At 43.8% G+C, this 25,570-nt stretch overlaps 1 protein-coding gene across 1 annotated transcript in view; it reads right to left on the bottom strand.

Moving 5' to 3' along the window:
- Positions 1-25,570, bottom strand: part of LOC127028904 (ran-binding protein 3-like) — a 52,951-nt gene that overhangs the window by 11,253 nt on the left and 16,128 nt on the right. Inside the window, 3 exon segments of the mRNA XM_050914553.1 lie at positions 6,860-6,990; positions 8,111-8,239; positions 9,332-9,408. Of these exon segments, the coding sequence (XP_050770510.1) occupies positions 6,860-6,990; positions 8,111-8,239; positions 9,332-9,408 (337 nt within the window).

The raw sequence follows: 25,570 nt of genomic DNA, 5'->3' as shown, positions 1-25,570 counted from the left end.
GCTTATCCCCCATAAGGTGAGGTGGATTAAGGTTTTCGCTTTGCTTTACTATGTAACACTGGTTTATGGTATGATAAAATTATTGGTCGTGGGACTAATCCGGTATTTGTACTCAGCATTGCCGTGATCTCTGTACTTCAGGAGCTATCTAGCGGAAACTGTTAATAATTACACCCTTTACCTTTTCTCCTCGGAGAGCCAATCTATGGGGGAGACACCTTCCTTCACCTTCCCCTCCTCCTCCAGGCTAATTACAGTAGTGTTTGAGAATTTTGAAAATTTTTAATATCCTTGGAATGTTGAAACTAACATGGTCCTATTGCTAGGAACTAGCTTGTTCCTGAATGTGGTTCAGGCGTTGTTTAGGGTTAAACAACTATTTAGGAGATCTGCCCCAAAGAGATCTGCCCCAAAGCTGCAGAGTTATGAGTGGCAGGGTGTGTGGGGTAGCATGGGTAAATGCCTAGGATGGTGGGCACCTCCAGTGTTTTGGAACTTCACCCTTGAACAAGTGCAGAATCCTGAAAAACTAGTAGAACATTTGGAAAAAGTATGCTGTCACCCCGACAATTCCAGGGAGACACAAATCACTGCAATGTGCTGGGGCCTGGCCCATGCCTACCGAGCCCTGTTTAACATTATTCAAGGGGAAGCGAAGGTCTCTGGATCTGACAACAAGATGACAGCCACTGCAGCCCCTCCAGCCCCGGCGACAGGCACTGCAGCCACTCCGACCCCAGCAACAGGCACTGCAGCCACTCCGACCCCCATGACAGACACTGCAGCCTCTCCGGCCCCGGCAACAGGTACTACGGTTACTGCAACGCCTGTGATGGGCACTGCAGCTGAACCGGAGAACCAACCTGTGCCAGTACCAGTCGCCCCTATACAGAAGAAGAAATATACAAAAAAATCAGTTCGTTTAGCGAAGGATGAAGATGAACCAGGGCCATCACGAGAACAGGAGGAAGAGGCAGAACCAGAAGTAATCACCCGATCTCTATCCCTGAGTGAGCTGCGGGATATGCGAAAAGATTTCAGCCGTCGTCCAGGTGAGCACATTATCACCTGGCTGCTCCAATGCTGGGACAATGGGGCTAGTAGCCTGGAATTAGAGGGTAGGGAAGCCAAGCAGCTGGGATCACTTGCTAGGGAAGGTGGCATTGATAAGGCGATTGGAAAAGGGACACAAGCCCTCAGCCTCTGGAGGCGACTCCTGTCAAGTGTGAAGGAAAGGTATCCCTTCAAGGAAGATGTTATATGTCAACCAGGCAAGTGGACCACCATGGAAAGAGGTATCCAGTACCTGAGGGAATTAGCTGTGCTAGAGATGATTTATTATGACCCGGACAGTTTACAATTACCCAGAGATCCAGATGAAGTTCAATGCACACGACCCATGTGGCGGAAGTTTGTACGGAGCGCACCATCATCGTATGCCAACCCATTGGCAGTACTAACTTGGAAAGACGAAGAGGCACCGACAGTGGATGAAATGGCTCGCCAACTCCGGCAATATGAAGAAAATCTCTCTTCATCCCTACAAGCCTGTGTCTCGGCTGTGGAAAAACTGTCCGAAAAGTCCGAAGAACTGATCGAACTGATCAAAAAGTCCTACTCCCCACCTGTACAGACCAATATCTCAGCTATTAGGAGTGAGCATTCCTCTGCTCAAGAGAGAGAATATAGAAGGTACACACCACGGGGTACCCTGTGGTTTTGCCTGCGTGACCGCGGAGAGGACATGAGGAAGTGGGATAGAAAACCTACCTCGGTCCTAGATGCACGGGTATGTGAATTGAAAGGAAAAACAACCACAAAAGGGGATTCTTCCAGGAAAAATGCCGCTCCGGTTTCCAGACAAAGTAGAAGGCCTTCTGACCCTCTTGAAGGGACCTCTAAGTCATTTTTACAAGAAGTGAGTAACAAATACTCTGACCAGGATTAGAGGGGCCCTGCCTCCAGCCAGGCGGAGGAGAGGGACAACCGGGATTATTGGACTGTGTGGATTCGATGGCCTGGCACATCACACCCACAGGAGTATAAGGCTCTAGTGGATACCGGTGCACAGTGTACTCTAATGCCATCAAGCTATAAAGGGGTAGAACCCATCTGTATCTCTGGTGTGACAGGGGGATCTCAACAGCTAACTGTATTGGAGGCTGAAATAAGCCTAACTGGGAATGAGTGGCAAAAACACCCCATTGTGACTGGCCCAGAGGCCTCATGCATTCTTGGCATAGATTATCTTAGGAGAGGGTATTTCAAGGACCCAAAGGGGTATCGATGGGCCTTTGGTATAGCTGCCTTGGAGACAGAGGGAATTGAACAGTTGTCCACCTTGCCCGGTCTCTCTGAGGACCCTTTGGTTGTGGGGTTGCTGAGGGTTGAAGAACAACAGGTGCCAATCGCTACCACAAGGGTGCACCGGTGGCAATATCGCACCAACCGAGACTCCCTGATTCCCATCCATAAGCTGATTTGTCGACTGGAGAGCCAAGGAGTGATCAGCAGGACTCGCTCACCCTTTAACAGCCCCATTTGGCCAGTGCGAAAGTCTAATTGAGAGTGGAGACTAACAGTAGACTATCGTGGCCTGAATGAAGTCACACTGCCACTACGTGCTGCTGTGCCAGACATGCTAGAACTTCAATATGAACTGGAGTCAAAAGCAGCCAAGTGGTACGCCACAAGTGATATTGCTAATGCATTTTTCTCAATCCCTTTGGCAGCAGAGTGCCGGCCACAGTTTGCTTTCACTTGGAGGGGCGTCCAGTACACCTGGAATCGACTGCCCCAGGGGTGGAAACACAGCCCCACCATTTGCCATGGACTAATCCAAAATGCACTGGAAAAAGGTGAAGCTCCAGAACACCTGCAGTACATTGATGACATCATCGTATGGGGCAGCACAGCAGAAGAAGTTTTTGAGAAAGGGAAGAAAATAATCCAAATTCTTCTGAAAGCCGGTTTTGCCATAAAACAGAGTAAGGTGAAGGGACCTACACAGGAGATTCAGTTTTTAGGAATAAAATGGCAAGATGGACATCGTCATATCCCAATGGATGTGATCAACAAAATAGCAGCTATGTCTCCACCAACTAGTAAACAGGAAACACAAGCTTTCTTAGGTGTTGTAGGTTTTTGGAGAATGCATATTCCAAATTATAGTATGATTGTAAGCCCTCTCTATCAAGTGACCCGGAAGAAGAACGATTTTAAATGGGGCCCTGAGCAACAACAAGCCTTTGAACAGATTAAATGGGAGATAGTTCATGCAGTAGCCCTTGGGCCAGTCCGGGCAGGACCAGATGTTAAAAATGTGCTCTACACCGCAGCCGGGGAGAATGGCCCTACCTGGAGTCTCTGGCAGAAAGCACCTGGGGAGACCCGAGGTCGACCCCTAGGGCTTTGGAGTCGGGGATATCGAGGATCTGAGGCCTGCTATACTCCAACTGAAAAGGAGATATTAGCAGCATATGAAGGAGTTCGAGCTGCTTCAGAAGTGGTTGGTACTGAAACACAGCTCCTGTTGGCACCCCGACTGCCAGTGCTAGGCTGGATGTTCAAAGGGAAGGTCCCTTCTACACATCATGCAACTGATGCTACATGGAGTAAGTGGGTTGCACTGATCACACAATGAAGTCGAATAGGAAACCCCAGTCGCCCAGGAATTCTGGAAGTGATCACGGACTGGCCAGAAGGCAAAGATTTTGGAATATCACCAGAGGAGGAGGTAACGCGTGCTGAAGAGGCCCCACTGTATAATAAACTGCCAGAAAAGGAGAGGCAATATGCCCTGTTCACTGATGGGTCCTGTCGCATTGTAGGAAAGCATCGGAGGTGGAAGGCGGCTGTATGGAGTCCTATACGACAAGTTGCAGAAACTGCAGAAGGAGAAGGTGAATCGAGTCAGTTTGCAGAGGTGAAAGCCATCCAGCTGGCTTTAGACATTGCTGAACGAGAAAAATGGCCAATACTTTATCTCTATACTGACTCATGGATGGTGGCCAATGCTCTGTGGGGGTGGTTGCAGCAATGGAAGCAGAGTAACTGGCAACGCAGAGGTAAACCCATCTGGGCTGCTGCATTGTGGCAAGATATTGCTGCCCGGCTAGAGAACCTGGTTGTGAAAGTACGTCATGTAGATGCCCACGTACCCAAGAGTCGGGCCACTGAAGAACATCAAAACAACCAACAGGTAGACAAGGCTGCTAGGATTGAAGTAGCTCAGGTAGATCTGGATTGGCAGCATAAGGGTGAATTATTCATGGCTTGGTGGGCCCAGGACACCTCAGGCCATCAGGGAAGAGATGCAACATATAGATGGGCTCGCGATCGAGGGGTGGACCTGACCATGGACACTATCGCACAGGTCATCCATGAATGTGAAACATGCGCTGCAATGAAGCAAGCCAAGCAGTTAAAGCCTCTTTGGTATGGAGGACGATGGCTGAAATACAAATATGGAGAGGCCTGGCAGATTGACTATATCACACTCCCACAAACCCGTCAAGGTAAGCGCCATGTGCTTCCAATGGTGGAAGCAACCACCGGATGGCTGGAAACATATCCCGTGCCCCATGCCACTGCCCGGAACACTCTCCTGGGCCTTGAAAAGCAAATCTTATGGCGACACGGTACCCCAGAAAGAATTGAGTCAGACAACGGGACTCATTTCCGGAACAATCTCATAGACACCTGGGCCAAAGAGCACGGCATTGAGTGGGTGTATCACATTCCCTATCACGCACCAGCCTCTGGGAAAATTGAGCGATACAATGGACTGTTAAAGACTACACTGAGCAATGGGTGGTGGGACCTTCAAACATTGGGATACACATTTAGCAAAGGCCACCTGGTTAGTCAACACTAGAGGATCTGCCAATCGAGCTGGCCCTGCCCAATCAGAACTTTTACATACTGTAGAAGGGGATAAAGTTCCTGTAGTGCACATAAAAAATATGCTAGGGAAAACAGTCCAGGTTACTCCCGCCTCAGGCAAAGGCAAACCCATTCGTGGGATTGCTTTTGCTCAAGGGCCTGGGTGCCCTTGGTGGGTGATGCGGAAGGATGGGGAAGTCCGATGTGTGCCTCAAGGGGATTTGATTTTAGGTGAGAACAGCCAATAGATTAAATTGTATGCTATTAATTGCTATATAATCCTGCCACTGTATGTCATCATTATTATAATTGTTATATGCTATATCAATGGTATTACAGTAAGAATTACTTAGATTAATGAAGAATGAACTTTGACAAAACCAAGTGAAGTGCAGTAGTGATGGAACCAGGACTGACTTCAGCATCCAACAATCCGACACCACACACCATCCTCCTGCTGCGCCCAATGTCACCTGCCTGCCACATCACACCGAAGCCCAATCCTGTTCTGCCGACTGAGCGGACTTTGCACCATCCCTCCTGCCCAGACAGACTGTTACAATAGATGGAGCTCAAAGTCATGGACTGAATGAACTCAACAGACATTTGATAGAGATGGCCCATAGACCGCGGGAATGATATCTATACGTATATATTAAAAGACAGGAAAGGTGATGGTGATTAATTGGAAATGTATTGGGAAGTGTGGGATCTGGGCATAACGTAAATGGTATAGAATAAGGGGTGGATATTGTCCTGGTTTCGGCTGGGACAGAGTTAACTTTCTTCTTAGTAGCTGGTACAGTGCTGTGTTTTGGATTTAGTGTGAGAATGATGTTGATAACACTCTGATGTTTTAGCTGTTGCTAAGTAGCGCTTATCTTAAGCCAAGGACTTTTCAGTTTCCCATGCTCTGCCAGCAAGCAGGTGGGCAAGGAGCTGGGAGGGAGCAGAGCCGGGGCAGCTGACCTGAACTAGCCAAAGGGGTATTCCATACCATGGAACGTCATGCCCAGTATATAAACAGGGGGGAGTTGGCCGGGCAGCACAGATCGCGGCTCGGGAACTAACTGGGCATCGGTCGGCGGGTGGTGAGCAATTGCATTGTGCATCACTGGTGGTTTTTTTTGTTTGTTTGGTTGGTTTTTTCCCTCCCCCCCCTTCCTTTTTTTGTTATATTCCTTTTCATTACTATTATTATTATTGTATTTCATTATTACTATTGTTAGTATTATATTTTACTTTAGTTATTAAACTGTTCTTATCTCAACCCATGAGTTTTACTTTTTTTTTCCCCTCTTTCCTCCTCCTCACCCCACTGGGAGGGGAAGGGGGAAGTGGCTGCGTGGTGCTTAGTTGCTGGCTGGGGTTAAACCACGACACACTACTAAGAGAGTACTACTCCAAAGAGAGTAAAACTTCCATGTTCTGACAAGACAGAAGATTTAATCAATGATAAAATTATGTAACTTTCAATTTTAAGATTTTTTTAAATCATGTACATCATTGCTATTTTCTGACAAAATAACAGTTTGGAGATGAAGAATAGCAAGATACAGCCTGCTGGGCCAGAAAACTAATTAGTATTTTAGATGAATTATAAAACTAATTACTTTGATAACAGATTGCTTTTTTCCCAAAAAAAGTTTTGTCATAAAAAAATCTTTACTCAAATCACTTCAGTTTTGAAGTTTTAGTTACTGCTGGTATACTGTGTAGATGCTTATAAAATACAACTGTAGAATTGAGTTTTGAAGCAGTCACTTACTAAAAGGTACTATTAAATGAACAAATATAATATGAAAAAGAAAATATCAGCCTACAGAAAAATGAGTTAGCAGAGGCATATCTTAAAAAAAGTGAGCATTTAAAATATAAACTGAAGCGATGTTCAGATTGCTGCAATCTGTAATAGATCTAGATGTTCTTTTCAACAACAAAACTGCTCATCATCAAGGCTTTATGAAATACACACCTGTAATACATTGTGTTCTGATTCTTCTCCAGTTATAACTTCAACTTTATCTAACAGAATTTTCTCCACTGGCTTGGAAATATAAGCAGCTGCTGATTCGATTAGTGTTGCATTCCTCAACAAAGCTGTTTCTGTAGGAAAAAAAAAATAAAGGAAATCCTTTCTGTACAGGGAATATTTTTAGGACAACAAAACTCGCACATAGGATGGCCTGTGACTTCAGTTATCCCTGTGGTGTCTGATATAATTTAGTGTTATTAATAAGTTTTTGGCCAAAGCAGTAAATAGAGGAGAAAAAAAGGCTGGAATACTGCAAAATGTCTCACCTGTTTAGGCTCATTTTGAATTGAACAGGGCGCTCTGCAGTTGCAGAAGTTTGCCCCAAGGGACAACTTGCAGGAACAAGTTCTAAATAATTAGAAGTTGATTTTCCAAATGAAACTGGTCTGTCATATTGCTGTGCAGATTAATAAATAATGAAAGACATATGTCTCAATATTCAGAATAGTAATACATATTACAATGATATAATTCATAATAAAATGAATATTTGACAGGAACATGAAAGGACAAGATTTGAAAGGAACATATGTTACAAAATTATGTATATTTGTGTAATCTATAGACATTTTCCATAGGCTTTGATTTTTTTTTTTTACTTGTAAGAATGTTCATACAAAGTAAGAGGATCCAATACATCCATTAGTAGAGAGGGGCGCAAAATTTGGCAAGAGGGCTCAAGATAGGGGCCTATTTGGGATTCCCTCACAGCCTAGGTTTACGTGGCTTGCCTAGTAGAAAAGCTCACACCAGAGTCACAAACAACCCCTGAAATCTGTCTGTATAGAAGTTTCAGTCCTACAATTAGGGTACAAATAAGGCAAAGTCATTTATAAGAGCAGTCACAAAACACAAACAGCAGACAGCTTAAAATTGTAGTTCAAAAATGCAATCTGAAAGATATTCAACAAGTTCACTGCACTTTTTCAAATAATAAACATATCTGTAAAACTCTATCCTTTCCTGAGTAACTTAGATCATTCATTCTGAAGTTAGTCTAGTTCAAACATCATAAACCAAATTGTAGCTGTTTTCTGAACACAGATTTTGACACATACTGCAAGTGTACTAGTGACCGGATAACTTGAGAATAGATGAAAATTATTGAGCACCACTCATTTGACATCCTCTAAGACATAGTGAAACATATAATAATAAAGGTAACTGTACTTGTTTGCTAAGTATGCTTACTTGTTTGTGGACTAACATGAAAAGATTCTATGTACATGGATGTTATTTCTCCTTTGCATGAATCAGCTTCATTATATGACTTGGGATGCTTTTCAGGGCTCTAGAAAAAAACAGGGGAAATAAGAAATCCTATTTAAATAAAATGGCTATGTTACTTCATATCAAACAGAACGTTGAATCATTTAATGCATGCTAGGGTGAAGATTAGGAATTGTAATATATTAAGAGTAAAAACTGACCCAGATGATAAAATTTCAGTCTCTGGTGGAAGTAATTTTATTATCATAAAATGAGTACATAATTCTTCCACCAAGAAGAATGGCCTGTTTGTAAGGATGCTGGACTAGGATTTAAATCCACTGAAGGACTTAGATGTTTAAGTACCAGTTGCTTAAACTGATTTCCAGTTTAAGCACTTAAGCCGCAGAAGAATAGTTTAAAACTCCCAGAGACCACAACCTCAGAGGAATTAAAAATGTCCATGACCTTCAGTTTTTGCAGATAAAGTTTCCTAGGCATGTCTAAATAAATGTTTCTGACTTCAGACAATGCTCAGTGGCTCAACTCCTACCTTATAACTAAATGCTGTTCACAAGCCATAATCCAGGCCTATGGTTGCCAAGCTTTTTCACTGGCATATATGCATACTGTTTTCATTCTACTTCTACTAGAAACTGAATTTCATTTCCATTTTAAGTGGTGCAGTCCTCAGCTTGGGAACCACCTTCTTGTCTAAGTTTCCTTCAGGACTTGATCTGTTAAGCTGTCTCACAGCATGCACAATATATTTTAACATGGACAGTATCTAGGATGAGTGTTCAATTTTCCCCTCATACTAATTTCTCCCATCTCTTAACAGCTATGATGGAAACTATTAGAGTGGTGAGGACCACATTCTTTTATCTCCTATTGTGGCTGTTCCACTTTACATGGAATATATAAACAACCCTTTTTCAGGTCAAAAAATGAGCAAAAGAGAAGAAATGCATACTGCTATGGGTTAGTAATTAGAGTACTTATCTAGGATGGGGAGGATAGGGATGCCTACCCCTCCTACAGCAAATATTTAGATATTTTCTCCTCAACAGTCATTGGAATCATATTTATTCACATCTTTAAAAGAACAGGAGGAACTAAAAAGAATCAATCTCTGAAGAAAATTATACTCATAAGTACATTCATCTTGATAAGTCTGCCAGCATTTACAGATTTTACCAAAACTCTCAACCATGTTTTCTCCAAACACAAAATCAGAATTGCTGCTGCTTTGTACACTTCTCTCTTCAAGCAACTGACTTCTGTGGGAACAAAATAACATAAGAAAGTGCTTTAGAACTATTTAGAACTTTGTAAAGAATATAAATAAATTAATGCATTTACTTTACCACACCTTACATTAAAGACAAACAAACAATGACCACTTAAGCAATCAGACAAAATCTTTAAGAGAATCTCAGAATATTTTCTACATAACATTTCACAAAAGGAATGGAGAATATTAAACTGTATTTCATTAATATTATCAAGGATGTTCCTTAAAAGCAAAGGACAACAAGCAAAACAACATGCCGCCGCCTCCTCCTCAGGGAAGTGTCTTACTCCAGAAACTTTAATGAGTTACATTTGTTTCCCTGTTTCCTTTTGCTCCACCAAAAGAGTACCAGCAATTAACAATTATCCCTTCATGTTGGTGCAGCTCTGGTACCCTTGTCCTGGTTTCGGCTAGGATAGAGTTAATTTTCTTCCTAGTAGCTGGTATAGTGCTGTGTTTTGGATTTAGTAGGAAAAGAATGTTGATAACACACTGATGTTTTTAGTTGTTGCTAAGTAGTGTTTATACTAAGTCAAGGATTTTTCAGCTTCTAGTGCCCAGCCAGCAAGAAGGCTGGAGGGGCACAAGAAGCTGGGAGGGGACACCGCCAGGACAGCTGACCCAAACTGGCCAAAGGGATATTCCATACCATATGACATCATGCCCAGTATATAAACTGGGGGAGCTGGCTGGGAGGGGCGGATCGCTGCTCGGGAACTAACTGGGCATCGGTCGGTGAGTGGTGAGCAATTGCATTGTGCATCACTTGCTTTGTATAGTCTAATTCTTTTAGTATTACTATTGTCATTATTATCATTATCATTATTTTTCCTTCCTTTCTGTCCTATTAAACTGTCTTTATCTCAACCCACGAGGTGTTTTTTTTTTTTTTTTTTTCGATTCTCTCTCCCATCCCAGCGGGTGGGAGGGGAGTGAGCAAGCGGCTGTGTGGTGCTTAGTTGCTGGCTGGGGTTAAACCACGACACCCTTCAGAATAACGTACTCCCCAATGCCTTACAGGCACTCCTTGGTCATCCACCTAACATCTTGGAAAGAAAGAGAGGCAGTGTATTCTAATGCACACACTTTCAATTCACATAATACTGCAAAAATGTAAAGGTATGATAGCAGATGGCTTATGGTGAGGTATAACTAAAACAGGAAAGAAAGATCTTCTTTACATTTTTCAATGACCTGTTCTATAGATATACTTAAAATGTGAAGAAAACAAAATACTTGCAATCCTTTGGTACTGGCCAACTATAGTTTGGGGATACAGATTTAGGAGAAAACTTGTCATTCTTCTCTTCTGTACCTTTTTCCTTCTTAGTGTCTCAGGTTTTCTGCGTAAAAAACATTAATTTTTTTTTGCATTGCCACCCTGAGTTTAGCTACTCTCAGTTAGCTTCTTACCTCTCAGGAGGTTTTAAGAGATGTTGGGGAATTTTTATGGTACCCCTCAAGGCAAATTAAACACACGCTTGTGCTTAAATATAAAAGAAAAATTTAATGAACAATGCATTGGGCAGAGTCCTACCGCAGTAAGAGGTTCTACAAGGAGTCTGCAGATGCATCACAAGCAGATTCTTTACATACACTTACATCAGCACCAATCCTGAGAGCAGTTGCATAGGGCACCTCAGCCCGGCCTGTGAGTCCATCCCCCAGCCCAGCTCTGCTGCCCAAAGGTGGCCCCGAGCTCTCGAATTCCAGGATGGCTACAGGACAATGCTGAGGCTGTTTCTTATCACCAAAGGAAACTTCACTCCCTTGCAATGAGTCCTTCTGTCTCTGGCATTCCTGCTTCCAGCCAATTTAACCCCTTCTTGCAGTTGGGCCTTCTTGCCCTCCGTGCCAGATCATTCCTTGGTCACAAATTACCACTGCTGAGCAGTTACAATTAGAATTTCCCCTTCATTCCCCCTTTTGTGAGTAATTATTACTCACACACATTCATCATTGCAAGTCTTTCAAATTCTTCCTTATGCTTCTTTCTACCAATTTCCACTTCCAAAAACATTTGCTTTGCCTCACCTAGGTTTATTCCCTTTGCTCTCCATTCGTTTACAGCTTAATTTCAGGCACATTCTGATAAGGAGGCTCTTGTTCTTAAAGAGTATGGTAGAAAGGCCACAGACTCCCTGCTCACGACTCCTGGGAGCCCAGGATCGATCACCGCGTGGGCCGTGATCCACCCATCATCCATTCTTGCCTCTAGATTTCATAATTATTTATAGTCATTAGTCCAAGTGTTGGAGATATGTGAGAAACAAAACCAAAGGATGCTACTTAGTTAACGAGGCACCACCTTGAGAAGAGAAACAAGATGACACCATAAGTCAGCTGGGTAAAGAAATACCAAGATAAGCACAAGGGCAACCAAAGAGCTACTTGAACTGTGAGGGAACTCTCCTAATTAACATACTAGAAAACCCGCCCTCGGGTAGGGAGAGCCCCCTACCAACAGAAGCCCCTTCCTCACAGAACATGCGCAGTAAAAATGGAGGACGCTGCAACTTTAAGTGGAGATGAGACTTGCAAGAACCAATAGGAACGAGGGTAACTCAGCGAAACTGTAAAAATACTGATAACTGTTGCTCGAAAGGTATAAAATGCTTTACCCTGTGTTAACCTGGTGTGCTAGCTTTGTGGAGTTACCACCTAGCACCCATCTCTGCGCAGACATGAAATAAACAAATATCTCGACTCTGTGTGTTAATCGGCTTTTTTGCACACTGGGTGAAAGAATCCTGATTTTTGGGACAACACAAGCACCTCTCCCTTTTCTTCCTTATCCTCTAACATATTCAGCATTATTGTTCTGGCCTCTGCTTGTGTTATGCCTTGTTCTATCCTTTTACATACCAACTGGCTACAACTTAAGATCAACTGAACTAATACATACATAATCACCAAAGTTAATAATCCCAACAAATTATATTTCAGTGTTGTTTTGAGCACTTTTTCTCTAACCATCCTTTCATGTCTTAGAGCCATTCACATCAGTCAAAAAGGTTTCTCTTCAGGTATTTCATGCAGTGTTTGAAGTTTACCTCAATTTTATGTACATCCATTTCTCTTTTCTGATCTTGGTCTGCATCTGTACAGCAAGTAGTGTATACATGTGTTGTGGTTTAACCCCAGTCAGCAACTAAGCACCACGCAGCCGCTTCCCCCTCCCCCCTCCCAGTGGGGTGGGGAGGAGGAAAAAAAAGTAAAACTCGTGGGTTGAGATAAGAACAGTTTAATAACTAAAGTAAAATAAAATACACTAACTAATAATAATAATAGAATAATAATAATTGTGATGAAAAGGAATATAACAACAACAAAAAAGAAATAACACCTGATACATGTAAATGTAAAATTTTCCACTTACTAGAATTGTTGTAACTAAACCAAATTGGATTTTTACTGTTTTGGGGAAGTCAGGAAGGCTCTAAGATAAGAGGCTCCTAAAGAATGTCACTAGGACAGTTCGACCTTAGAGAAAACAGTTGCGCGAAACCATAAAGATAAAGAAATTTTAAAACAAGCGCCTCAACCAAAACAGACTACCCTTGAAGGACATGATATACATGATCCCAGAACTGAGTATGCGCAAAAGCAGAGGTCAGCCAGCGGACACAGTGAGGAAGAGTATATCCTTCATCCAGAGACCCCTGACGACCACCCGGAGACATAAACAGACATGCGCAAGAGACATTTGCATATGATAATGAGTTCCCAGAAATCTGATGAATATGTATGTAGAGCTTGTATATAAGCTATGCAATTAACCTGACTGGACACACACAATAGGAGGAGATATCCCCCGTGTGTCCAGCGCTGCAATAAAGAATACCTGCTTAATAGTCCCTAGACTATTGAGTCTTTGATTTCAGCCTTTCACGGCAACAGTTCTGGCGACCCAGGTAGGACCTGCTCTGCTCGGCTGCAGGACCCGCTGAGAACAGGACTCCCTAGGGTACCCCCGGGATTTCCCGGAGGGACTCCTCGCCTCAATCAGATCACTGCGGGAGCAGACAAGGACCATCTAACATCTAAAGGAGTAAAGGTATTCTTTAAATCTTTTGGTTTTCTGTTTTGCATTTTGGGACCGGTCATTTGGAAGGTTCTCATAAGTCGTAGGAGATGTCCTACGCTGAGCGCCGTATACCAGGCTACTAGTGCCTGAGGGTATACATTTGGTATTTTGGTATGTTGGTACAGGCACGGGTTAAGCTTTGTACTTTTGCAATAACGTACTTTCGGTATTGGTACACTTATGTAACCCGCATAAGTTTTGTACTTTTGGCAATACGGATTTATTGGTACCGAACTCGGATATTGGCTTGTTGATATTGAATTTGAACATACCCGTCAGGCATTGTAAAATTGGCAATTGAGTATGAATGAGCTGAGCTGAGTTAACTCTGATGCGACTGGTGAGTGAATGAGTGACTGAGGTACGGTACGGTTGCAAAGTGAGTGTGAAAAACCTGGAGAACTGTGCATTTCACCATGAAAATGAATGTGGATTTTTTTCTTGTGAATTGTTTTATTTGTGATCAGAATTTGTGGGTAAAATTTGGACGGGATATTAATTGTGACATTTGCGGAACGTGGTCGGAGTGGGACGAAAAGGAGTGACAGGCTAAGGTTTTTAAAATAATCTGTGGGAGAATAACGGAAGTACAGAATCAGTAAGGTAGAATGGGGGACAGCAAAGTGGTGGTATTGTAAGGAAAAGCCCCCTAGGATGCATCCTAGCACATTGGAAAGATATAGGGGGACCACCAAGTGGGAGTGTGAATAAGAAAACATTGATCAAATATTGTAACCAGTGGTGGCCCCTGTATAAACTAGAAGATAATGAAAAATGGCCCTTCAACGGATCTTTGAATTATAATACTATATTATAGTTCATGTTGTTTTTACGGAGAGAAGGAAAATGGGATGAGGTTAGAAGATCGGAAAGGAATAGAAGAACCAATTAATAACTTTTTACAGCATGGACTATTAGTGCAATGTGAATCAGAATATAATAACCCCATATTACCGGTGAAAAAGCCGGACGGAACTTATCGGGTACAGGATTTAAGAGAAGTCAATAAAATTGTTAAGGACCTACACCCTGTGGTAGTCAATCCTTATACTTTACTTACTAAATTACGAGATAATCAAGTATGGTTTACGGTATTAGATTTGAAAGATGCATTCCTCTGTTTGCCTTTAGCCAAAGAAAGTCAAAATTTATTGGCATTTGAATGGGAAAGTCCTACCACTGGTAGGAAAACCCAGTTTACCTGGACAATGTTACCCCAAGGTTTTAAGAATAGTCCAACAATCTTTGGAAATCAATTAGCACGAGAACTTGAAACATGGGATCCTCCCTCTGGAGATGGAATCCTTTTACAGTATGTGGATGACTTATTAATAGCAACTGAAACAAAACCTGACTGTATACAGTGGACTATCAGCTTGTTGAACTTTTTGGGACTAAATGGGTATCGAGTCTCTCAACAGAAAGCTCAAATGGTGCGGCAACGGGTAACCTACCTTGCATACGAACTATCTGGAGGACAAAGAGAATTAGGAACAGAGCGAAAAGAGGCCATCTGCAGGACTCCCCTCCCTCAGACGGTAAAAGAACTCAGGACTTTTCTGGGAATGACAGGTTGGTGCCGGTTATGGATTTATAATTACGGAATAATAGTAAAACCTTTGTATGAGCTTTTGAAAAATAACCCCACTCGATTGATTTGGTCCAAAGAAGCTCAAAATGCATTTGAGACACTTAAGAAAGAACTAATGAAGGCCCCGGCCCTGGGTCTACCTGATGTTACTAAACCCTTCTGGCTGTTCTCCCATGAAAGACGAGGTATAGCTCTGGGAGTCCTAGCTCAACGACTAGGACCCTACAAAAGGGCTGTGGCCTATTTTTCTAAACAGCTCGACGAAGTAAGCAAAGGATGGCCAGGATGTCTGCGAGCTGTGGCGGCTGTGGTCTTGAATATTCAGGCAGCCCGAAAATTTACCTTGGGCCAAAAGATCACAGTGCTGGTTTCACACACAGTATCAGCTGTACTGGAACAGAAAGGGAATCACTGGCTTTCCCCGTCCCGATTTTCTGCAATACCAGGCTATTCTGATTGAACCAAATGAGGTTAATATTGAAGTAACTAATGTTATGAACCCAGCTTCTTTTCTCAGTGGGGAGACTTCTGAACCATTGACACATGATTGCTTAGAAACCATAGAGACTGTGTACTCCAGCAGACCAGATTTGAAAGAAGAACCCCTGGAAGATGCACAGGACTCCTGGTTCACGGATGGAAGCAGCTTCGTCCGACAAGGTATTCGAAAGGCCAGATATGCGGTGACAACAGTAAACAAAGTAATTGAATCTCAATCACTACCTGCTGGAACATCAGCTCAAAAGGCTGAAATTATTGCCCTGACTAGGGCCCTAGAGTTAGCAAAAGGGAAAAAGATAAATATATGGACAGATTCCAAATATACCTTTGGAGTTGTCCACGCTCATGGAATAATTTGGAAGGAACGAGGACTATTAACTGCACAAGGGAGACAGATTAAGTATGCTGAGGAAATCCTTCGCCTATTAGAAGCAGTCCGACTACCAGCCAAAGTTGCCATCATGCACTGCCGAGGACACCTGAAGGGTAACACTGACCAGGAAAAAGGTAATAGGTTGGCCGACTATGAGGCTAAACAGACAGCGGAGAGAATGCAAAAGATTTTAACCTTAATTCCAGATAATAGAAGTAGGAACCTAGATGACCAAGAAAATATTGAATGTTCTAAGGCTGATAAAGAACTGATAGAGGAAATAGGAGGGCAGGTTCCCTCCAGAGGATGGGCCCACTTGAGTGATGGCAGAATTATAATTCCTGCCAAACAAATATGGGGAGTAGTTAAAGAAGAACACAATAGGACACACTGGGGAGCGGACTCCCTGTATAAATTTTAAATCAGAAGTTAATAGGGAAAAATTTGTATACTACAGTCTGGCAGGTGAGCCAGCAATGTGAAATATGTTTAAAAAATAAACCCAATAGAGGTAAACGGGTACAATTAGGAAGTATTGGGAAAGGAAGTGTACCGGGAGACCATTGGCAAATTGATTTCTCTGAACTTCCAAGAAAAGGAGGGTACAGGTATTTATTGGTACTTACAGACACCTTTTCAGGATGGCCAGAAGCGTTTTCTTGTAGAACTAACAAAGCAAGAGAGGTAACTAAGGTATTATTAAATGAAATAATACCTTGATTTGGGGTACCAACAATCATTTCATCAGACAGGGGTACACATTTTTGTGCAGAAGTAGCGCAACAGGTCAGCAAACTATTAGGAATCGATTGGCAATTACATACACCCTACAGACCACAAGCCAGTGGGCAAGTAGAAAAAATGAACCACATGGTAAAACAACAGATAGCGAAAATATGTCAAGAAGCAATAATACTTGGCCTGAGTTTTGGAAAAGACCAGATGGGGGATACTGTGACTACGACAATTCAAGTTATGAGACTGGATCGAGATTTGACCTACAAATACTAGATAATCAGATAGAAGCAGATTTGAATACACTCTGGGACAAAACACAAGTATTCCATGAGATATCTTTGGATGATACTTCTTTGGGGTTTCGAGATTTATGGGATAAATTAACCTCTTGGCTTCCTAATTTAGGATGGTTGAAACAATTATTCATTGGATTGATTACTCTGATGGTTTTAGGAATATTTGTTTGTATATCTCTCAAATGTTTTCTTTGGTGTTGCTGGAATTCAGCTGAGACGTACAGTGATTGGAAAAGAAACAAGGTTAGACATCAAGTGGAAACAGGAAAATATTTCACTCGGACCCTTGAAAAGGATGAGCTATTATAAATCTAGTAAACATGAAATAATTAAGGATGCCTTCGCTAGGTGTCCTGGTTTCGGCTGGGACAGAGTTAACTCTCTTCTTAGTAGCTGGTACAGTGCTGTGTTTTGGATTTAGTGTGAGAATGATGTTGATAACACTCTGATGTTTTAGTTGTTGCTAAGTAGTGCTTATCTTAAGCCAAAGACTTTTCAGTTTCCCGTGCTCTGCCAGCAAGCAGGTGTGCAAGGAGCTGGGAGGGAGCAGAGCCGGGGCAGCTGACCTGAACTAGCCAAAGGGGTATTCCATACCATGGAACATCATGCCCAGTATATAAACAGGGGGGAGTTGGCTGAGCGGCGCGGATCGCGGCTCGGGAACTAACTGGACATCGGTCAGTGGGTGGTGAGCAACTGCATTGTGCATCACTGGTTTTTTCCTTCCCCCCCTTCCTTTTTTTGTTGCATTCCTTTTCATTATTATTATTATTATATTCCATTATTACTATTGTTAGTATTATATTTTACTTTAGTTATTAAACTGTTCTTATCTCAACCAACGAGTTTTACTTTTTTTTTCCTTTGCTTTCCTCCTCCTCACCCCACTGGGAGAGGGGAGGGGGAAACGGCTGCGTGGTGCTGAGTTGCTGACTGGGGTTAAACCACGACAGCTAGGTCTGAAGAAATTTGAGAGTAATACATGACAACTCAATACTATAACTAACTAATTATTGTAACCTGTTGCATGATACAATATATACCACTTTACAGGCATTTTACCGTGGTTTTACATGTAAGTGTAATGATCATTATTAAAACTTTGCTTAAGACATAACGACAAGATACTGTAGTGAGGATTCATAGCTTCCTAGCTACAAATCCTCAAAAGAAAAGGAGGGATTGATACCTGTAAATGTAAAATTTTCCACTTACTAGAATTGTTGTAACTAAACCAAATTGGATTTTTACTGTTTTGGGGAAGTCAGGAAGGCTCTAAGATAAGAGGCTCCTAAATAATGTCACTAGGACAGTTCGACCTTAGAGAAAACAGTTGCGCGAAACCATAAAGATAAAGAAATTTTAAAACAAGTGCCTCAACCAAAACAAACTACCCTTGAAGGACATGATATACATGATCCCAGAACTGAGTATGCACAAAAGCAGAGGTCAGCCAGCGGACACAGTGAGGAAGAGTATATCCTTCATCCAGAGACCCCTGACGACCACCCGGAGACATAAACAGACATGCGCAAGAGACATTTGCATATGATAATGAGTTCCCAGAAATCTGGTGAATATGTATAATGAGTTCCCAGAAATCTGATGAATATGTATGTAGAGCTTGTATATAAGCTATGCAATTAACCTGACCGGACACACACAATAGGAGGAGATATCCCCCGTGTGTCCAGCGCTGCAATAAAGAATACCTACTTAATAGTCCCTAGGCTATTGAGTCTTTGATTTCAGCCTTTCACAGCAACACACCCAAGAAAAGACAAGTGATGCACAATGCAATTGCTCACCACCTGCTGACCAATGCCCGAGCAGCAATCCGCCCCTCCTGGCCAACTCCCCCCACTTTATATACTGGGCATGATGTTCCATGGTATGGAATATCCCTTTGGCTAGTTCGGGTCAGCTGTCCTGGCTATGCTCCCTCCCAGCTTCTTGCACACCTGCTTGCTGGCAGAGCATGGGAAACTGAAAAGTCCTTGGCTTAAGATAAGCGCTACTTAGCAACAATTAAAACATCAGAGTGTTATCAACAGTATTCTCATACTAAATCCAAAACTATACCAGCACTATACCAGCTACTAAGAAGAAAACTCTATCCCAGCCGAAATCAGGACAACATGTACCTTTCTTGAGTGATGAGCACATAATTTAATGCCATTCTGTTTTGCGGGGCTACCAGAGATGCTTGTTTAACCTCTAACTGTAAGGCTGAAATAGTATTACCCATCTCTTTCATTATAGTAGATATATTTACGACAGCCCTTTATAATTCTGATACTGCTAGCCAGGGGAGGAATGTTTGTGCAAACTGGTGGAAGCCAGTTTGTCAAATATTTAAGAAGTGGATTTTGCACAGAGCATTTTATACTTTGTTTGGTACACTGGGGTAAGTTGTGCCTGTCATTCCAGAAGAGATCTGGATGTATTGAAATGTCAAGAAAAAACCAACCAACTCATCCTAATGTACAGATGTTAGTCCAATTAACAAGCAGTATCTTATAGGCCTTAGAGCCACATACCCCTCTGTCCTGGTTTCGGCTGGGACAGAGTTAACTTTCTTTTTAGTAGCTGGTACAGTGCTGTGTTTTGGATTTAGTGTGAGAATGATGTTGATAACACTCTGATGTTTTAGCTGTTGCTAAGTAGCGCTTATCTTAAGCCAAGGACTTTTCAGTTTCCCATGCTCTGCCAGCAAGCAGGTGTGCAAGGAGCTGGGAGGGAGCACAGCCGGGGCAGCTGACCCCAACTAGCCAAAGGGGTATTCCATACCATGGAACGTCATGCCCAGTATATAAACAGGGGGGAGCTGGCCGGGAGGCGCGGATCGCGGTTCGGGAACTAACTGAGCATCGGTCAGCGGGTGGTGAGCAATTGCATTGTGCATCACTGTTTTTTTTTTCTTTCCCCCCCCCTTCTTTTGTTGCATTCCTTTTCATTACTATTATTATTATATTTCATTATTACTATTGTTAGTATTATATTTTACTTTAGTTATTAAACTGTTCTTATCTCAACCCACGAGTTTTACTTTTTTTTCCTTTGCTTTCCTCCTCCTCACCCCACTGGGAGGGGGAGGGGGAAGCGGCTGCGTGGTGCTTAGTTGCTGGCTGGGGTTAAACCACGACAGCCTTTTTGGCGCCCAACGTGGGGCACGAAGGGTTGAGATAATGACGGATCTGATCAGAGTGTGTTAAAACAAACTTGTTATAAGTATTCATTGTATTGGTTTGATAGTTACTGGTTACAATGTGGGTTCGTTTGCTCTCAAAGTTGGTGTTGTGGTTCTTGAAATTGCGTTATGTAATGCCCTACTTGCAGTATATGCTCCCTGTTGTGCTGTTTATCATCTGTGGGAACCGGGCTAGAGTTATCACGTTGTTGTTGTTTGTAACACTGGTTTATGATATGATAGAAGTGCAAGCCGTGAAACTAATCGGGTGTTTGTACTCGGCATTGTTGTCACCTCTGTACTTCGGGAGCTGCCTATGGGAGACTATTAATAATTGTACCTTTCACCTTTTCTCCTCTGGGAACCAATCTGTGGAGGACAGATCTCCGTACTTCGGGTGCTATCTCCTAGAGAATATTAATAACTGCACGTTCTACCTTTTCTCCTCGGGGAGCCAACCTGATGGGGAGACATCTTCCCACATCTTCCTTTTCTTTACCAGGTTAATTGCAATAGCATTGAAGGAGTTTGTAAATTTTGAATATCCTTGGGATGTTGAACTTAGTATGGTCGTACTGCTAGGAATCAGCCTGTTCCTGAATGTGATTCAGATCTTGTTTAGGGTTAAACAACTATTTAAAAATACCACCCAGAGATCAGCTCCCATGACTGCAGCTACTTCAACTCTGGTGACAGGCACTACGGCTACTCAAACTCTGGCGACAGCTACTGCAGCTACTCTAATCCCTATGACAAGCGCTGTGGCTACTCAAACCCCAGCAACAGGCACTGTGGCTACTCAAACTCTGGCGACAGCTACTGCAGCTACTCTAATCCCTATGACAAGCACTGTGGCTATTCAAACCCCAGCAACAGGCACTGTGGCAACTCAAACCTTGGCGATGGATGATGCAGCTGAACTAGAGGATCAACCGGTGCCAATATCAATCGCCCCTATACAGAAGAGGAAATATACAAAAAAATCAGCTCGCTTAGCGAAGGATGAAGGTGAAGCAGGGCCATCACGAGAACAGGAGGAAGAGGCAGAACCAGAGATAATCACCCAGTCACTATCCCCGAGTGAGCTGCGAGATATGCGAAAAGACTTCAGCCATCATCCAGGCGAGCACATTATCACCTGGCTGCTCCAATGCTGGGATAATGGGGCAAGTAGCTTGGAATTAGAGGGTAAGGAAGCCAAGCAATTGGGATCCCTTTCTAGGGAAGGTGGCATTGACAAGGCGATTGGGAAAAAGCCACAAGCCCTCAGCCTCTGGAGGCGACTTCTATCGGGCGTGAGGGAAAGGTATCCCTTCAAGGAAGATGTTGTATGTCAGCCAGGCAAGTGGACCACCATGGAGAGAGGTATCCAGTACCTGAGGGAATTAGCCGTGCAGGAGATGGTTTATTATGACCCAGACGATGGGCAGTTACCCACAGATCCAGATGAAGTCCAATGTTCACGACCCATGTGGCGGAAGTTTGTACGAAGTACACCATCATCGTATGCCAGTGCATTGGCAGTAGTGGACTGGAAAGACGAGGAGGGACCAACAGTAGATGAATTGGCTCGCCGACTTCGGCAATACGAAGAAAGTCTCACTTCCTCCCTCGTCGCGGCTGTGGAGAAACTGCCAGACACGCTAGCCGAGAAATGGTCCCAAGAGTTCCAGCGATTTGAGGATAAGTTTGGCCGCCCACCTGTACGGACCAATACCTCAGCTATTAGGAGAAGGTATTCTTCTGGGCAAGAGAGAAGAGAGAGAAGGTATATACCACGGGGTACCCTGTGGTTTTACCTGCTTGACCACGGAGAGGATATGAGAAAGTGGGATGGAAAACCTACCTCAGTCCTAGATGCACGGGTACGTGAATTGCGAGGAAAAACAACTACAAATGAGGGTTCTTCCAGGAAAATTGCTGCTTCAGCCTCCAGTGAGCACTGCGAGCGGTGTGGCAGAAAGAGTGGAAGGGCTGATCTTACTCCTGACCCTATGAGAAGGAATTCTAATCTGTTTTTACAAAGAGTGAGTGGAGAATCCTATGACCAGGACTAGAGGGGCCCTGCCTCCAGCCAGGTGGAGGAGAGGGACAACCGGGTTTACTGGACTGTGTGGATTCGATGGCCTGGCACATCAGACCCACAGGAGTATAAAGCTCTAGTAGACACCAGTGCACAGTGTACCCTAATGCCATCAAGCTATAAAGGGGTAGAAGCTATTTGTATTTCTGGGGTGACAGGGGGATCTCAACAGCTAACTGTATTGGAGGCTGAAATAAGCCTAACTGGGAATGAGTGGCAAAAACACCCCATTGTGACTGGCCCAGAGGCTCCATGCATCCTTGGCATAGATTATCTCAGGAGAGGGTATTTCAAGGACCCGAAAGGGTACCGGTGGGCCTTTGGTATAGCTGCCTTGGAGACAGAGGGAATTGAACAGTTGTCCACCTTGCCCGGACTCTCTGAGGACCCTTCGGTTGTGGGGTTGCTGAGGGTCGAAGAGCAACAGGTGCCAATTGCTACCACAAGGGTCCACCGGCGGCAATATCGCACCAACCAAGACTCCCTGATTCCCATCCATAGGCTGATTCGTCGACTGGAGAGCCAAGGAGTAATCAGCAGGACTCGCTCACCCTTTAACAGCCCCATATGGCCAGTGCGAAAGTCTAATGGAGAATAGAGACTAACAGTAGACTATCGTGGCCTGAATGAAGTCACACCACCGCTGAGTGCTGCCGTGCCAGACATGCTAGAACTTCAATATGAACTGGAGTCAAAAGCAGCCAAGTGGTACGCCACAAGTGATATTGCCAATGCATTTTTCTCAATCCCTTTGGCAGCAGAGTGCCGGCCACAGTTTGCTTTCACTTGGAGGGGCGTCCAGTACACCTGGAATCGACTGCCCCAGGGGTGGAAACACAGCCCCACCATTTGCCATGGACTAATCCAAAATGCACTGGAAAAAGGTGGAGCTCCAGAACACCTGCAGTACATTGATGACATCATCGTATGGGGCAACACAGCAGAAGAAGTTTTTGAGAAAGGGGAGAAAATAATCCAAATTCTTCTGAAAGCCGGTTTTGCCATAAAACAGAATAAGGTGAAGGGACCCGCACAGGAGATTCAGTTTTTAGGAATAAAATGGCAAGATGGACGTCGTCACATCCCAATGGATGTGATCAACAAAATAGCAGCTATGTCTCCACCAACTAATAAAAAAGAAACGCAAGCTTTCTTAGGTGTTGTAGGTTTTTGGAGAATGCATATTCCAAATTATAGTATGATTGTAAGCCCTCTCTATCAAGTGACCCGGAAGAAGAATGATTTTAAATGGGGCCCTGAGCAACAACAAGCCTTTGAACAGATTAAATGGGAGATAGTTCATGCAGTAGCCCTTGGGCCGGTCCGGGCAGGACCAGATGTTAAAAATGTGCTCTACACTGCAGCCGGGGAGAATGGCCCTACCTGGAGTCTCTGGCAGAAAGCACCACCAGGGGAGACCCGAGGTCGACCTCTAGGGTTTTGGAGTCGGGGATATCGAGGATCTGAGGCCCGCTATACTCCAAATGAAAAGGAGATATTAGCAGCATATGAAGGAGTTTGAGCTGCTTCAGAAGTGGTTGGTACTGAAACACAGCTCCTATTAGCACCCCGACTGCCAGTGCTAGGCTGGATGTTCAAAGGGAAGGTCCCTTGTACACATCATGCAACTGATGCTACATGGAGTAAGTGGATTGCACTGATCACACAACGAAGTCGAGTAGGAAACCCCAGTCGCCCAGGAATTCTGGAAGTGATCACAGACTGGCCAGAAGGCAAAGATTTTGGAATATCACCAGAGGAGGAGGTAACGCGTGCTGAAGAGGCCCCACTGTATAATAAACTGCCAGAAAAGGAGAGGCAATATGCCCTGTTCACTGATGGGTCCTGTCGCATTGTAGGAAAGCATCGGAGGTGGAAGGCGGCTGTATGGAGTCCTATACGACAAGTTGCAGAAACTGCAGAAGGAAAAGGTGAATCAAGTCAGTTTGCAGAGGTGAAAGCCATCCAGCTGGCTTTAGACATTGCTGAACAAGAAAAATGGCCAATACTTTATCTCTATACTGACTCATGGATGGTGGCAAATGCTCTGTGGGGGTGGTTGCAGCAATGGAAGCAGAGTAACTGGCAACGCAGAGGTAAACCCATCTGGGCTGCTGCATTGTGGCAAGATATTGCTGCCCGGCTAGAGAACCTGGTTGTGAAAGTACGTCATGTAGATGCCCACGTACCTAAGAGCCGGGCCACTGAAGAACATCAAAACAATCAACAGGTAGACAAGGCTGCTAGGATTGAAGTAGCTCAGGTGGATCTGGATTGGCAACATAAGGGTGAATTATTTTTAGCTCGGTGGGCCCATGACACCTCAGGCCATCAGGGAAGAGATGCAACATATAGATGGGCTCGTGATCAAGGGGTGGACCTGACCATGGACACTATTGCACAGGTCATCCATGAACGTGAAACATGCGCTGCAATTAAGCAAGCCAAGCAGTTAAAGCCTCTTTGGTATGGAGGACGATGGCTGAAATACAAATATGGAGAGGCCTGGCAGATTGACTATATCACACTCCCACAAACCCGCCAAGGCAAGCGCCATGTGCTTACAATGGTGGAAGCAACCACCGGCTGGCTGGAATCATATCCCGTGCCCCATGCCACTGCCCGGAACACTCTCCTGGGCCTTGAGAAGCAAATCTTATGGCGACACGGTACCCCAGAAAGAATTGAGTCAGACAATGGGACTCATTTCCGGAACAATCTCATAGACACCTGGGCCAAAGAGCACGGCATTGAGTGGGTGTATCACATCCCCTATCATGCACCAGCCTCTGGGAAAATTGAGCGATACAATGGACTGTTAAAGACTACATTGAGAGCAATGGGTGGTGGAACTTTCAAACATTGGGATACACATCTAGCAAAGGCCACCTGGTTAGTCAACACTAGAGGATCTGCCAATCGAGCTGGCCCTGCCCAATCAGAACTTTTACGTACTGTAGAAGGGGATAAGGTCCCTGTAGTGCACATAAAAAATATGCTAGGGAAAACAGTCCGGGTTACTCCCGCCTCAGGCAAAGGCAAACCCATTCGTGGGATTGCTTTTGCTCAAGGGCCTGGGTGCACTTGGTGGGTGATGCGGAAGGATGGGGAAGTCCGATGTGTGCCTCAAGGGGATTTGATTTTAGGTGAGAACAGCCAATAGATTAAACTGTATGCTATTAATTGCTATATAATCCTGCCACTGTATGTCATCATCATTATAATTGTTATGTGCTATATTAATGGTATTACAGTAAGAATTACTTAGATTAATGAAGAATGAACTTTG

The sequence above is a fragment of the Gymnogyps californianus genome, unplaced genomic scaffold (genome assembly GCF_018139145.2).
Source record: "Gymnogyps californianus isolate 813 unplaced genomic scaffold, ASM1813914v2 HiC_scaffold_48, whole genome shotgun sequence".
NCBI classification, from domain to species: Eukaryota; Metazoa; Chordata; class Aves; order Accipitriformes; family Cathartidae; genus Gymnogyps; species Gymnogyps californianus.
This window is presented reverse-complemented; position numbering and strand designations above follow the sequence as displayed.